The sequence below is a fragment of the Pseudorca crassidens genome, chromosome 3, assembly GCF_039906515.1.
Source record: "Pseudorca crassidens isolate mPseCra1 chromosome 3, mPseCra1.hap1, whole genome shotgun sequence".
NCBI lineage: Eukaryota > Metazoa > Chordata > Mammalia > Artiodactyla > Delphinidae > Pseudorca > Pseudorca crassidens.
This window is the reverse complement of record NC_090298.1, coordinates 78,629,846-78,646,460: the sequence shown is the minus strand read 5'-3', so window position 1 is coordinate 78,646,460 and position 16,615 is coordinate 78,629,846. Positions and strand designations below refer to the sequence as shown.

The 16,615-nt window shown below is 42.2% G+C and overlaps 1 protein-coding gene across 5 annotated transcripts in view; it reads left to right on the top strand.

Annotated features, from left to right (window-relative positions):
* The window catches only part of LIX1 (limb and CNS expressed 1), a 48,845-nt gene extending 32,230 nt beyond the window's left edge, over positions 1-16,615 (top strand). For all 5 annotated transcript variants that reach the window (XM_067731307.1, XM_067731311.1, XM_067731310.1 and 2 more), the window contains 4 exons: positions 2,633-2,773; positions 6,326-6,421; positions 14,052-14,129; positions 15,874-16,615. In XM_067731307.1, coding sequence (XP_067587408.1) covers positions 2,633-2,773; positions 6,326-6,421; positions 14,052-14,129; positions 15,874-16,161 — 603 coding nt within the window. In that variant the 3' untranslated portion in view covers positions 16,162-16,615. The remainder of the gene's footprint in view (positions 1-2,632; positions 2,774-6,325; positions 6,422-14,051; positions 14,130-15,873) is intronic.

The window sequence follows — 16,615 nt, the reverse complement described above, 5'->3', positions numbered from 1 at the left end:
AACTTGATGGCCAATTTTCCCTCTGAAATTCACATATTAGTATATTTTTATGTTACTGGGTTATGAATACTATAAAGTGTATATTGAAATGGGACTTTTTAAAGTAATAAGTATATATCTTGAATTCTCTTCTTTAAGAGGATTTCTTGAATATTTTGTCAGGCGCATTAGTGTTTGAATTTCCTAGGCTGCATTCAATTATTCATTCAACAAACTATGTTGCAGGTGCAAAGATGCAGAGATGATTAAGTCACAGACTCTGCCCTTAAGTTGCTCACAGTCTGGGGTCAATGGGCAGAGCACTAGTAGACAATTACACAATAGTGTGGTGTGTGCCTCTTATGGATGCTGGTCCTTCCAGCCTGCAGTTGGGACTGGTCAGGGAAGGCTTCCTGGAAGAGGTGGCACCCAAGCTTCAGTTAGACTGCTGACTCAGAACTCAATGTCCTGTAAATTCCCAGCCAAGTCCATAATGCAAAGACAATCTATCTGCCTAACTCCTCTGATCCCCCCAACCCTGGTTTAATGCAGGTGGCCTAAACCTTGAGAAAGGTCTTGAAGGGCGCTGCTGCCTGAAGCTACCCCAAAGCCTTCTAGCTTGTCATTAAACACTAAGGAGAAAAAGCCCAAACCACCTTTCACATACATATTTAGAAATTTAGCTCCATTCTTCATTTAAAGGAAATATTGGAAATTTCTTTGTGTTGCTTAAGTTAAAATAGCTGCCTTTAATTGTTCTGTTAGGCTCCTGACACATGTTTTTTCCTTCCTCCTTGGTGTTGTGTTCCTACCATTTCAGAAGTCTTGTCATTACTTTGCCCACGTACTAACCATACATGAGCATTCCAAGAACTGACCCTGGGAGTAAGCACTCTGGAGGATGCTCAAGAAGTATATAAGGGGCACTTGCCAGGCCTGGAGGTTGGGGGAAGGGCAAGAAGAGGTAATCCATAGTCACATACAGGATCATTGCACTAATAGTCACAACTGTTCTAGGGAGGTCACGGGGGCATATCAGAGGGGGCCAGGGCCTGACCTCAGGGGACTCATACTGGGTCTGTGGAGATGGAGAAGAGAGGCGGCCTCTGGAGGACATGAGCACATGAGTTTGGAGTGTTCTTGGATCAGTGCAGGGATGGTCAGCATGGGGCAGGTGAGGTAGAGGCAGGAATGTGCTAAAAGCAAACTGGAAGGGTTTGGCTTTTTCCCAGTGGTGCTATGAAGCCCTTGAGGCCCAAAACTGCAAAATGAAGTGGGGTCTTTGGTACTTTCCCTCTTCTTTGATGTCAGTAACCAAGCACTACTGATTCTGAGAATCTTGCATTCTAGGCAGTGGCCACCTTGGAGACCAGAGAGCCTAGCCTTCCCATTTGCCCAGTGAGGAAATAAGCTCCAAAGAACAAGCAGCCCAGGTCTCACAGTCACTGAATGGCAGAGGCAAGGGTGTCTGGCCATCCTGTTGACCAGGACCCAGGCCTGGGCTTCTCTTCCTGGGGCTTGTTTCCCACTAGGAGTCCTGGAGTAAGATCTAGGACATTAGACAGTTCCTAGGAGCCTGTAGGAGAGAGCCATCACATCCTGGGGTCCTCCAACATCTGTGATCTCCAGGGACAGTGCAGTTCTCATAGGGCTTCACCCTCTATCTGGACCCAGGGTCCACACCAAACCAGACTTGAATAAGAGGAGTTGGTAAGAAAAGAGACAGAGAGGACAGAAAAGAATCGGGTTAAATTGAGCAGACCCGTGTGAGCCACAGGAAGGCCAGGCTAAGAGGATGGAGAGCAGTATTAAATTGGGGAAAAATGAATTTTTTTGTGTGAGTAACTAATCATAGGCTGCCTATGGCCCCTAACTTCAGGAAAGCCAAACTTCCTGTCCCACCCAAACTGTGTGGATTGAGAGCAAGGTAGAAAAGGTGGTCCTCAAGAAAATCAGGGGACTATTATTAGAAGGAGGGTAAGGAATAAATGCTGGAAAAGCAAAAACAGTAGATTTTGACAGCAGCCCCTTTGTCCTAACCTGAAGGTTAAAAAGTATAAGCCTGAGATGTTCTCATAGAGTGTGGCCGTGTGCTGGGTATTCTCACTTCTTTCTCTATATTAACTAATTGAGCCTATCTTCAACCCTGTAACACAGGGACTACTATTATTACCATTTACAGAGGAGGCAATCCAGAGTTGGGATCTGAACCCAAGGAGTCTGACTCCAGAACCTGTGTTTTTAATTATTGTGTTAAAAGTGTCTCCCATTTTCCTTCCTTCCTTACTTTTTTTCTCTCTGAAATAAGGATTTGAGGAAGGCCCTGATAATGAATGTAATCACCTAGCACAGAATAGTAGCCATTATTTTTTTTGTTATTATTTATTAACAGAGTATGAAAGCATCTGGTACATAGTAGACATTCAACGACTGTGAAATAAGACAAACACATTTGAAGACTAACCAAGACATTTGCCTGGGCTCTAGGGCTGAAAGAAAATGTGCATGATCTTCAGGGGATTAGCCATGGGTATGAAGGAATAGCTGCAGACAGTAAATGTATAAATAGAAATGTCCAGAGACCCATTGAGATGGGGCGAAATGGTGAGATGCTGAATTCTTTAATGACTCCTTTTCTCCTTCCCTTCTTAAGTGCTGCTTAAGTAGAGCTGAGGCCAGACGCGATGCAGCTAAAGTGGCCCTAATCAACTCCCTCTTCAATGAGCTGCCCTCTCGCAGGATCACCAAGGAATTCATTATGGAGAGTGTGCAGGAAGCAGTTGCCTCCACTAGTGTGAGTACCCACCAGGGAAGGGAAAAGCTGGCTATATTGAGAGTACGGAGCCATTTGAATCTTGGGAGATGCTAATGTGAATGAGTTCTTTAAGAATTGTGCAGGTACTGCTGGTGGGAATGTGAATTGGTACAGCTACTATGGAGAACAGTATGGAGGTTCCTTAAAAAACTACAAATAGAACTACCATATGACCCAGCAATCCCACTACTGGGCATATACCCTGAGAAAACCATAATTCAAAAAGAGTCATGTACCAAAATGTTCATTGCAGCTCTATTTACAATAGCCCAGAGATGGAAACAACCTAAGTGTCCATCATCGGATGAATGGATAAAGAAGATGTGGCACATATATACAATGGAATATTACTCAGCCATAAAAAGAAACGAAATTGAGCTATTTGTAATGAGGTGGATGGACCTAGAGTCTGTCATACAGAGTGAAGTAAGTCAGAAAGAGAAAGACAAATACTGTATGCTAACACGTATATATGGAATTTAAGAAAAAAAAAAATGTCATGAAGAACCTAGGGGTAAGATGGAAATAAAGACACAGACCTACTAGAGAATGGACTTGAGGATATGGGGAGGGGGAAGGGTAAGCTGTGACAAAGTGAGAGAGTGGCATGGACATATATACACTACCAAACGTAAAATAGATAGCTAGTGGGAAGCAGCTGCATAGCACAGGGAGATCAGCTCGGTGCTTTGTGACCACCTAGAGGGGTGGGATAGGGAGGGTGGGAGGGAGGGAGACGCAAGAAGGAAGAGATATGGGAACATATGTATATGTATAACTGATTCACTTTGTTATAAAGCAGAAACTAACACACCACTGTAAAGCAATTATACTCCAATAAAGATGTAAAAAAAAAAAAAAAAAGAATTGTGCAGGTTTTGGGCTTCCCTGGTGGCACAGTGGTTAAGAATCCACCTGCCAAATCCACCTGCCAATGCAGAGGACACGGGCTCAATCCCTGGCCTGGGAAGATCCCACATGCCACAGAGCAACTAAGCCTGTGCACCACAACTACTGAGCCCGCGCACCACAACTACTGAGCCCACGTGCCACAACTACTGAAGCCCCTGTGCCTAGAGCCCGTGCTCTGCAACAAGAGAAGCCACCGCAATGAGAAGCCTGCGCACTGCAACGAAGAGTAGCCCGCCACTCGCCGCAACTAGAAAAAGCCCACGTGCAGCAACGAAGACCCAACGCAGCCAAAAATAAATTAATTAAAAAAAAAAAAAGAATTGTGCAGGTTTTATTTTTAACCCATTAAATCATTAATTTTCAGCAGAAAGAACACTTGGACTGGAAATCATGAAATTGGAGGTGGCTCCCTATTCCATGTCTCAGTAATATTCTTTAGCCTCCCTGGATTAATCACAATTAATCAAGCTTTAAATCAAGGTGGATCAAATTATCCACCTTGATTTGTTTATTTGAATGTTTGCTGTTTTAGGAGCATAGATTCTTTTAGGGCCTGAGAACGCATGCCATTGAATACTGCTTTAACCTAGAGATAAAGAAGCTCAATTTTTCCCAAACTTGACGAATCATAAAAATTATCTGAAGTGCTTATTAAAAGTGCCAATTTCCCAGCCAGTGTGAGGTCCTTCAATCTATGTTTTTAAGGAAACAGACTGCTTCGATATGGGAAAAGCCATATGCCCAATATTTGTTAGCTGTTAGAATTATCACGCTTAATATCAACTACTTTTTTCAGAGAGCTTTGGAAATCTCTGTAATGGATGTAATTAAATACAAAGTGCTTTGAGAGCCAAAAACTCTGTCTTAGAAATTTAGATAGGACATTTTCTCGGCAGTCTAGGAGTACAGTAGATGATTTGCCCCATGAATTTTTGGTGCTTTTGATCCTCGTACCTCCAAATTATAAACCATTTTAACCATGGAGGAAACCTTGGGTCTCAACTGGGGCAGGTGTCGCCCTGTGTGTCCTTCAAGTGCAGAAACTTGGCATTACCAAAGGGATTAGCCACCTCCTAGCTTCGCCTTTAGCATGGATCAACGCCATCTGAGATTTTCATTCTCTGATTCCCTTAATCTGACTATAAAGGTTCTGTCATTCTGGAGAAGCTACTGATAATGAAGGTGACGTTATCACACTAGCTGTGACGTTTTTGCTGCTTTTCCCCCTCATAAATGCTCTTATCATGCAGAAGAGAGATAAGGGGAGAGGCGGGGACTGAGAGTGGTTGTCCTGGCAGGGAGACCTCAGGGAGCTCTGGTCTATATCTGCTCTGAGGATGAAAGGAAGCCTTTATTTTCCTGCCCTGTAAATTTCAAGTGCCTTTGAGGAAGAGAAGTTAGGAAAATGATGCCTGATTTATATGTGTGGAATTTACTCAGGAGCAGGGAGGTGCCCTCAGTGTAAATGTAATTTATCATTTTTTCATGGAAATTTCTAAGGAAGGAGAATATATATGGTTTGCAGGCTTCTGGATGGATTTCCTCTGGGATATTTAAAAAGCCAACATAAATATTTCAGCAGTAGTGTGTTAATGTTATTGCATTCAAAAGCTATAAATTTGCTGCTATCTGATGCGGGCAGTTGTTTGTTCAGTCTCACAAAGCCGTTGCCCACCTTCCCAGGAATCCAAGGCCATGGGATATTGAAGCGCAGGCCCCAATGCCATTCCTGAGTTCATGTCAGCTTCTTTAATGCCACTCCCCCTAACCAAATTGAAGGGGAATTTCATTTCTTCCCATCACTCACCCACCTTGTTTCCTAAAGATTAAGTGGTCCAAAAGTGAAAAACTATAAACCAAAATCCATGTCTCCAGGCCGAACACCAGCATATTATGAAAAGCTCCCATTAAGAATCATGGGGGTGGGCTTCTCTGGTGGCGCAGTGGTTGGGAGTCTGCCTGCTGATGCAGGGGACACGGGTTTGTGCCCCAGTCCGGGAGGATCCCACATGCCGCGGAGCGGCTGGGCCTGTGGGCCATGGCCGCTGGGCCTGCGCGTCCGGAGCCTATGCTCCGCAAGGGGAGGGGCCATGGCAGTGAGAGGCCCGCGTACCACAAAAAAAAAAAAAAAAAAAGGATCATGGTGGTAAAATATGAATGGTCCATACAACTGGAGATTTTTTCCCTGTTAGTTACATAATTTTCTTGGTGATCACTGGAATCTTACAGAGCAAGTCAGCATTTCAAGATTTCGATAATGGATGAAAGCAGCCTTGGAGAACAACTGCTCAAACATTAATGCCACCACAAACAAAAACTCTGTGGAGAGATACAGGAATTTCTGCTTTGGGATAATTATTCTTTTTGAGTATATAATCAGTTAACATTCTAATCAAAAGCTAGATTCAAGTTGATTACAAAATCCTCTTAACTATGAGTGATGGTGAGTGTAAGGATTTTATCCCAAATCAACTGGAGATGGTTGTAGTGTTGTAGGATGCACCCCTGAAGGATTAGGACAATAGAAGGCTCACTGTGAGGCCACAGAATTAATTCATGACCACCCAAAGAAGAGGAGGAAAAACCCATGATATTTTCCTTTTCTGCTTACTTCCCAAGGGCACTTTGGATGACGCGGACGACCCCAGCACCAGCATTGGAGCCTACCACTACATGCTGGAGTCAAACATGGGGAAGACCATGCTGGAATTTCAGGTACCTGCTTCCTTCCACATATTTGTTTTGCTACACAACCCCCAGAAGCCTGGGGGAATGCCACTCATCACTAACAGCCCCCGTCCCAATAATCTACTCTGTTTTTGTTTTGGTCATTTTAATTGAACCCTGCTAGAATCCAGCACTGTGCTCCCTTTTAGCCGCACCTCAGGAGGCTAAAACAAAAAAGCAAACAGGCACAATCTTTGCTTTCTTAAAGGAAAGTAAAAGACTTAAGCTAAGAAACAGGCGGGGAACATTATAGTCTTATGACCCTATTAACATTTTACCAGCTTTTCAGTATAAAGCTCCCCCTTAAACCAAATCAAACAGTTTGAAGTGTTGGTTGTGACCATTTGGTTCTTAATTTTCAGAAGTCATGGATGAAGGTGCCTGCAATGTATATTAAACAATTTTCCCCTCAGTTATGGTATTTCTGTTAAACAAGACTGCCATCTCCTATTGTTAACTAAATCAAAACATTTAGCAACCTGTAACCCTTTTCATTCCACTGCTGACAAGCAATAATAGAGCTGAGGAACTATATTACCTGTTATTTGCAAATTAAATAATGATACTAATAGCAATAAGAATAATAATAGCTAACGCTCATTGGATGCTTGCTTTGGCATTGTGCTAAGCATTTAACAAATCTTACCGTAATTTAACCCTCACAATAAACATGTGAGTATTTCTTATCGCCATGTCTTCATTGAAGGAAGTGTGTCATACAGCTTAGCAAATGGCACAGCCAGGGTTCAGACCCAGGCAGTCTGATTTCTGAATTCACACTCCTATTATCCTATATTGGGCTGGGCAGACAAAACTTCAGAAGTTATTGAGAATGAAAAGTGCACTCTCTAAAAAATTAAACACGAATACAGTTGACCATCCATATACATCAATGCCAGTAGGAATCAATATGCAATGTTATAATGAGGAGACTTTACCCGCCAAGATTTCTATTTTTTTAGGTTAGATTCCAAGAAGCAGTCAGAATATAAAGTTTTATGGACACAAATGTTCATCATGGTATAATTTACAGTGGTGTTACAGCTGAGTCCTGAAGCCACCACCTTCCAAATACCATCTTTGGTACCTTTCAAACTCTTTTCCTGACTACAATGGCATAGCCACTTCTCAGGTGGATATGTCCCACCTGCCCATTTTTAAAAACCAGTAATTTTCCTCATCACTCTCTCATTTGATTGACACAAAATACTCTTTCTTCACCCTGCCCTAGGAAGAGCTCAGTCATCCAGGTTTCTCCTTAAGCGGTTGTGGCCTCCCTGACCTTTGATGTTGTTTGTCTTTGTTTGGAAGAGACCCTGAAGCTCACCTTCTGGTGTAGACAGGGGCATGCAGCAGCTCAGTGGTTCTGAGCCCAGGCTTGGGAGTGGGCTCAGCTGCTCATCTCTAAATCTGTTTCCTCGTTTGTACGTAAATCAGGAAGAATAATAGTAGCAATAATAGTAGTGGTGCTACCTCACTGTGCTATTGTGAAGACTAAATGGGACCACATAGAAAGTCCAGAACAGTTCCTGGCATATGGTTAATGCTCAGTGAAAGCTGAGAACTGTTATTATATATATTTCTGAAGAAGGACTGCTTCATTTGAAATGCCAGAGGCTACCAGATGGATTCCCTTGACAACTTTATTTAACCTAAAGGCTTTACATGAGGACAAGGTAGCTCCCCTGCATTAAATGTTTCAGGGCCCTTGCTATAGAATAAAAGAGTGGAACTGTCAAGGGTTTTTTTTTGTTTTTGTTTTTTTTTTAATCTTCCATAACAATCTAAAGTCAAACAGAGAAAAAAATAAAAGGAAAGAGCATGACACAGGAGAAGGGACACAAACTTTAAAAAACCATACAGACCTACATGTAAAGCCTGTGCTACCACTTGCCACCTGTGAGCTTAACCGTTCTGAGACTCAGTTTTCCCATCTACAAAATAAGCATCATGATACCCATTGTGTAGGCTTTTTGTGGGGCGTATATAATATGACATTTATAAAACATTTAGCATGGTGATTCCCCAAGGAAGAATCTCATTTATGTTAATTCCTCCCCCCTCAACCCTGACAGAAGAATATTGTACTTCTTTTATTATACAATGAATGTTGCCTGGCCCAGTACATAATAGCTTGTATAGGATTTGGTAGCTATTTTCAGAAAAATCAAGAATGATTTTTTAACACAGTGGGTTAGTCTGCCAAATATAGGGAAGGCAAGATTTTCTTTTAAAAAATTCTTAAAATTCTGTCCAAGTACTATGAAAGGCTGTACTCAACCATCTTTTAGTAATACTTTAATTGCCTTGCTACGGGCTGCATGTTTTCTGTGTGGTCTGTGTAGTAAGGTATTTAAATACATGAAATAATAATTTGAATCATACTGTGGAAATGCTTCATAAATTCTCAAAATGGAGGCTGGGTGCTGGATGAGGGACAAAGGAAGCGGAAGATGTGAAGGCAGGAAAAATCCGAACTCCCTCCTCCCAGTAGGGATTCTGGCAACCCAGGAGGAGGGCCATGAAGCACATCCCTCTTCCTTCCGCCAGCTCCAGGTTGCCTGCTGGGTTCCTACACATTCCTTGGTGGCCTGGGTTAAATGCATCAGCTTGTTTCTGCACATAATGGGAATTGACCACAGACCTGGGCTGTTTGCAGTCAACACAGCGATTCAGTACCCCTGGTGGGTAATAGATGTGTGTTTGTATCTAGCTATGGATGACTATACCGTATAAAAACAAGACTGGTGTCTCCTGACTGCCTGCAGGCTTTCAGGGGGGCCATCAAGTAGGCAGAGCTCAGAGGAAACATGATATATGCTTCTGCTTACCTTCACTTCGTGGGAGGGAGGCTGGGATGCCTGTTTAAGGTAGCCTTGCCCCTCCCCATAGAGAAAACTGCCTGATGTTTGGGGGGTGGGATGGCCACTGGGTCTTGTCAAGGTCAGATTCAAGGCAGACTTTGACTGAAGCTGGTTAATATATTTATTCTGAAGCCTAATGCAGTCCAAAGACGAGTTGTTTATTTACATCTTTGCTAAATTCTCCAGGTCGCCTTTTAAAACCTCATCCCATAAACAAATTTCCTCTTAAATCTATTCTCTTGGGTGGGGAGATTGTGCCCACCTGTTTTTCAAGTTCTCCATTTACACTGTTTGTTTTTCTTATTTCTGATGAATCACAGAACCAAGCCAGTCTCCCAGACAGAGTTCCAGAGAGAAGCAGTGTACATTTTCTCCCCCGGGGAGTAGCTGGGAGGCCAAACATTGTTTCTCATAGGAGGCAACACTAGGAAGCACTGTGAGGACAGAGCCCAGTTGTTGTTGGTTTAAATTTAATGAATGACAAAATGAACCAGAAAAGCTGTAGAATGAAAGCTACAACTGCAATTTCCTTGGAGAGAAAGAAAACACAGGGCTTGATTCACCATTCGATTTTAAATTTACTTTGCTGAAGGGGACTGGCTACATAATTTATGGGGCCAGTGCAGAATGAAAGTTCAGGGCCTTTTATTCAAAAATTACTAAGAATTTCAAGAGTACGGCGCACTAAACCAAGCTCAGAGCCTCTGTGACTGCACAGATCACAAGCTCGTGAAGCCAGCCTTGTCCCTGAGACAAATCCCCAGAAGGGCCCAGACTAGGGTAAGAAGAGTTAGGCATTGAACTCGGGTACAAAATTTAAAGGAGCGTCAAAAAATTCAGTAATCAAGGCAACTAATATTATAATGCAGTATTTTAAAAACTCAAAATAAATGTGCAAAACTTCATAACAAACAAAACATCCAAATTTTAAATAAAGACAGAATTTTAAATAAAAGACCCTGAACTTGTACGATGTACCTTAAATCTTGCTTGACTCACCTCACCCTAGTCCCAGCCCTACCTCTAGGCCAGCTTCTTGTTTATCTGTCAGCCCACCCAGTTGACCCAGGCTTCTAGATCAGCCCACGTAACAAACACAGTACAGACTTCAGTGAGGAAGGAGCAGGACAGGTAGATCACCAAACAGACTTCCTTCAAAGTGATAGGGCTTCTACAGGTAGAAAATGAGGCTGTGAAGACCAGACAGTGAAGAGTCATGGTGACACGATGAAACGAATCCTCACAGAAGTCCCTGGCTACCCTCTCCTTGCCGCTCTGCCATAATGCAAGGATTTCCAATGGAATCAATGTGAGGCATGCAAGGATTTCCTGGGGTTGAGCCCAGGACTCATACAGCTTCAGGAAGATCTCAAGATAGTGAACTTGGTCATATGAGGGGAAATAAAGAGGTGGGACAGGAAGAATGTGGAAATATTTCAATATACTTTATATGACGATGGTGAGAGTCATTATCTCCAGAGAGGAGAGCAAGAACTAGATCAGGACATAAGGTAAGAAGGCAGACAGGAGGTTATCTTTCCTGGGGGATTTTAGGAACAAGAGCAACAATGAAGAAGAGGCAGTTGTATTACTGCAGAGGGAAAAACTGCTTGGTGGTAGAATAGGAATTTGGGGAATAAGGAGGAGGATGATTCTCTTCTTGCAGGCAGAAACAGTTCAGGTCTCTGGGGGAAGTTTTTGAGAGATGTAGGTTGCCAAGGCACATGGGAAAGATTTCTGGTTCTGTTCACAGAATTGTGGGTTCTGAAGTCTTAGGAGAACTGCTGAGTGGCATGAAAGAAATTTATCTGGATGGGGGGCTTAGTGCACACATAAGAATAAGAGCTGAGAGGACATTGGGAGAAAAATATATTACTAAGGCAACAGTCGTCAGAGGATGGAATTAAGAGCTCTGTTGGCAATAGGTTGTTTCTCAGACTGGGCCACAAGGATGCAAGGACAATGCCAAGAGGGCTATTGGAAGCCACAGAATAAACTCAGTATATCTTTCTGGGTTGTCAGCTTTACATGAAGATTGCAGGGTGGGGAAAGGAGTGGAGTCGTGTTTATTTTCTTCTTTTAAAAAAATGCGCAAACAATAGAATACAAAATTTAAGTGGAGTCTTAAGATAAAACATAAGACAAAATGTCTTATTTGTAAATATTGTCCCTCCTGTAACACGGTAGAGACTATTCCATATCAGAACCAAAAGCGCATTCCTATTCATTTTTATGGCTGCAAAGCATTCACTGAGTAGGCTTGAGGGGCCGGTAAGAAGGGCAGCACAAATTTATCTTCCTCAGTTACTGGGGTTACTTTTTTTTTTTTTTTTTTTTGGCGGTACACGGGCCTCTCACTGCTGCGGCCTCTCGCGTGGCGGAGCACAGGCTCTGAACGCGCAGGCTCAGCGGCCATGGCTCACGGGCCCAGCCGCTCCGCGGAACGTGGGATCCTCCTGGACCGGGGCACGATCCCGTGTACCCTGCATCGGCAGGCGGACTCTCAACCACTGCGCCACCAGGGAAGCCCCAGTGGGGTTACTTTGATAAGAAGCATAGTGGCGAGATCCAGATTAGGCAAGATTTGGTTATGGAACAAACCACTCTCACTTTTCCAAATTAGCATAAGAGGGGTGGGTTACCCAGACACTGGACCTAGGACCCTGGGCAGACGGTGGGGTCAGTGTTTGGGGCAGGAGGCGTAGCTCAGCTGGTGTCCATGTCATATTTTAATTAATGGAAACACATGGTTTTGCTTTTACTAAGGTCTCTGTGGGTTCTTGGGGTGCTTACTGTGCAGTAGTACATACACAAAATCCCAAACTGAAAAGAAGAAAAGCATTACATTCTAATGGCAGTTTTAGACGTGAGAATAGTGCTATTTTTTCTGATGATCTTATCACTTTAAATTTTACCTCATAATTTTAAGATAACTGGAATCTCAGAGTGACTTTGTGTCTCCTGATTTTCACAGTGAAAGCGTTTTCCAGAGCAAGCAGACGTAAAGGCAATAGAAGTCCACTTTTTTTGAATGGGCATAAGACATCTGTCTAAATGTTAAGTTTCCATAACTAGCTTCATGACCAGGAAGTTCCTTAATTGTATTGTTATTTTCTAACAATTATGTAGTTGTGGTTTGTACTACTAATCCACAATAGTTGTTTCTCTGGTCAAAAAAGAAAAAAAAAATGCAGGTAACTTCAATGGAAGACTGTGAATCCTAATACGATTAGGAAAATAAAATCTTCAGTATGTTGAATACACATTAGCTTGCCCTGGGTATCATGGCAGGGAAAGGATGATGCTGATAGAAAGGCTTAATGCTGTGCTCAGCCCTAGCCATTGAATGTGAAAACTATGGGTGAGTTTTAATGTCAGTTCAACCTTATTGTCCATATTTTAAGGCATTTTCTTGACTGAATTTATAAACTTAGGGGTTTTTTACAATTTCTGTAGTTTGTCCATTATATGTTTGTCCCATATATTTAAATTGTTTTCCTTAATACGTAATATTGTCGCATGATTCAAAAGGTGCAAAGAATGTCAGAGAAAGGTCTCCCTCCTTTTTTCTCCCCAGAGGCAACTCATGTTACCAGATTCTTTTGTATCTTGCCAGAACTCTTCTAGGCGTTTATAAGCAAATATTTATAGGCATCTCCTATTCTTTTTAATCAAATAGTAGCGCACAGTGTACATGTTGGACACTTTGCTTTTAACTTAACAACACCTCATAGAGACTCTTTATATTAGAACTAGAGAGCCTTCTCATGCTTTGTGATTGCAGCATATCTGGTAGGATGAATGTGTTGTAGGGAGGAAGAATCATTTTCCTTCTGCCCTTCTGAGTTCTTAGCTGAGGCCCCTGTAATAAAAGACAGATGAAGAAGAGAAAAACAGAAGTACACTTCATGTTTATGTGAGAGGTACCCAGGGAAAAATGAGTACCTCCACAAGGTGGCTTAGAATTCAGGATTGAATACCATCGTAATAGGGAAAGGGGAGAGGGGATATAGGCCTCTCAGGCCTTAAATAATCTTTAAGAAAGATGAATGGGCCCTCAGAAGAATAGATGGGAGCTATGATACTTTGTGACAAAGTTTGTCTGGGTGTGGAATGGACTTTAGTTTCTACTTCTGTGATAAGAGTCAATCTTCCCTGGTTGATGCAACTCCTGGGGAGGGGATTTATGACAATTGTGTTCCTTTTGGAGGATCTATCTTTAGGCAGATAAGGGGAGTTCAGAGAAAGCCTCTTTGCAGTTTTTAAAGTATTTACAGCTCAAAATAATCAATATACCCAAGTGGCGTATTTGGGGGTGCCGTATGCTGCTACACTTTAGGATGATATTTTATTTAACCATTCCTTTAAAAATGAACATTTAAAATATTCCCAGTCTTGGGCAATTTTAAAAAGTGATGCAATGAATAGCCTTGCCTGTACATTATTATAAGATGTGCTGGTATATTTACATAATTTCTTCGGTGTATAATTGTTAGAGCATATGTATTTTTAATGTTGAAAGGTATTTGTCAATTATTTAATAATTTGTGCCAAATAGCAAGGTAGGGAAGGAAAAATGCTCCGAAAGCCTAGGACTGTGGTATTTGAAAAGTCTCAAAGTGTTCTGACAGTACTGTATATTCTATTTCCCAAATATAGTTGGGGATCAGAGTTATGCCCTGCTCAGCAATCACTGAGGCACTTTCCTTCACATTTCTGCTTTGAGACTAATGACAGGTATTTGGGTTTTATAGGAGCTTATGACCATTTTCCAACTATTGCACTGGAATGGAAGCCTAAAAGCCCTTCGTGAAACAAAGTGTTCCCGACAGGTGAGATTTTCCAGTAAAAACAGGTTTGCATTGTATGGACTGAGCAGATGGCTTGTCATCTTCCAGGATATGTATCAGTCCAGTTGCATCAGGGACTGACCCAAAATGCACACTCAGAAGAATGTTGGCTAGGCATAGGCCTGATTTAGATACCTGTACTGAATGCCAGAATGAAGGGATCATTAAGACAGACTCAGTTTCTAAGTCAAATACTGAATCTACTCTATGCACCTGTCCTGCCTGCTGAATGTGTGCCCTCTCCCACTCTTCAAGGCAGAAAGAAATGTGAGTCTGCACTGCTTCTGAACCTCCTCACTGAGAACAGGTAGAGTCGGTTGTGTAGCAGGAGGATTTTTCTCATCCCCACCAAATGTCCTTAAGGGACAACAGAAATGATTGTAAAGGTGGACAACCTGGTATTTCAGTCGCTCCCGTTTTTTGGTTTGGAAGTTTCTTCTTTATTTTTCAGAGACAGGGTCTCACTATTTCTTTGCTACCTATAAAAAGCACCCTTCTCCCTTTTTTTAGTAGCAAAGACAACCCCCTCTCCCATGCACTTAACGGTTCTCACCTACTGTCCCTCAAGATTTATTCTTCCTTTACCCCATTAGACTTCGAAGATGGTAGTTTGTTTTGAGAGTTTGCTAACAGGAATTTGTATGAGAAACAGAGCCTTTACTAGTCAGCAATATGAGGGTGGATGTAGGAGTTTTCCATGCACTGCAGCCCCAGGAGTTTTTAGTTGTTCTTTGCTTAGAAAGCCTGGCTTTCAAAATGTCAAAGATGGAAAAGAAATGAGTAGCTGACAATGGCTTTGGCTGTTTTTTTCTTTTCCTTTGATTTAATAAAAAGCCTTTGAAATATGCCGGGTTAGTTATAAACACTTTTCCATGATTGTTTTTAATTTGTTAAGGTCATAAATAAATACCATATGTTCTTGAAAATAAAAGTAAACAATGCATCCACTCCACAAGATCTTCTTAAAGTGCATCCATCAAACTTATACATGATGTTACAATGTATTGGCAAATTTTAAACATGAGAATTGACAGATAGTGACAAATTTTTAATTATTTGGAGAAAGTGAGAGACAACCTACATGAAGGTACCATTATGATATCAATGATGATAATACCTATATTCCATAATACATTTTTAAAGTTCTTCCCATAGTTTCTGTGAGCCATTCAGTCTGTCATCTTCCTTATGCTAACAACATAGCAGTTAGGAAGTTGATTCTCCTGGTGTCTAAGTCTTGTCCTGATTCAAAGCTCCCTGCTTTCTGCAATGGGTGTGACCAAACCCAGTTCTGTCCGAATCCTTCCGTATAATTGTTTCCCTTTTTATCTTGCCAAAGGAGATAATGCTGAGCAGAAGAGTTCAGTGAATGAGATAATGTTCATACCAATTGTTATAGGAATGCATTTTCAAAGGAAGACATATTTTCTAGCAAGGTCAGAGCTCTGTTCTGTGAACATTATTGGGTCATTCCCGGTGGTAGTGTTTTGATTCAACCTGGAGTGACCCTACTTTGTGTACCAGCTTAGCCCTCTATTTCCTTTAAAGGTATGTCCTGAGATTTGGCTTCAGTTTGTGAACATCAGAGAGGTTTGGTTATTGGTAGAACCCCTGGGGGTGTGTTGGGAGTAGTGGAGGCACAGGAAAGGAGGCGTCAGAAGGCCATGAGCCCAGGTACCTTTGTTGCTCTTTACTGACACTCTGGACTTTGTTTCTTGGCTCCCAGGAAGTCATCTCCTACTATTCCCAGTATTCCCTAGATGAAAAGATGCGCAGCCACATGGCCCTGGACTGGATCATGAAGGAGCGGGAGTCACCAGGAATTCTCTCCCAAGAGCTACGAATGGCCCTGAGGGAGTTGGAGGAAGCCAGGAAAGCAGGACAAGAACTACGTTTTTACAAAGAAAAGAAAGAAATCCTGAGTTTAGCCCTGACTCAGATCTACAGTGATCCTGACACTTCCTCACCCAGTGATGATCAGTTGAGCCTCACGGCCCTTTGCAGCTATCACTAACAAGGCCAGGTCCCAGCTGCCCCCAAGGCAGGCAGAGGCCGGACTGTAACATTAGGAAGCTCATAGAAGGAGGTCATCAGAGGCTTTAGCATCTATAGATGCTGCCTGAAGACTGTACTAATTCTCCCCACCCATTCCATTCATAGAATCTCAGAGTAGGAGGACCCTTATAGGACCCAACATGTCACTCAATACAATTTTCCCATCACACTCTCGACAGTTCCACCTCAGACTGAAAGGATGGAGACAGGATTGCTTGAAAAATATTTTCCAGGCCTGGCTTTATCCTGAAGCCTTGTTGACATGTGCCTTGCTAGATTATATATGTTGTTTAAAAGAATGGGTCAATGTAGCATCCCCGAAAAGAACACCAGCCAGGACTGGGGAAAATAGCATGATAGCAATTAAAAAATACTTGGGATTAAATAAACAATATGGATTCTTTTAAAAAATA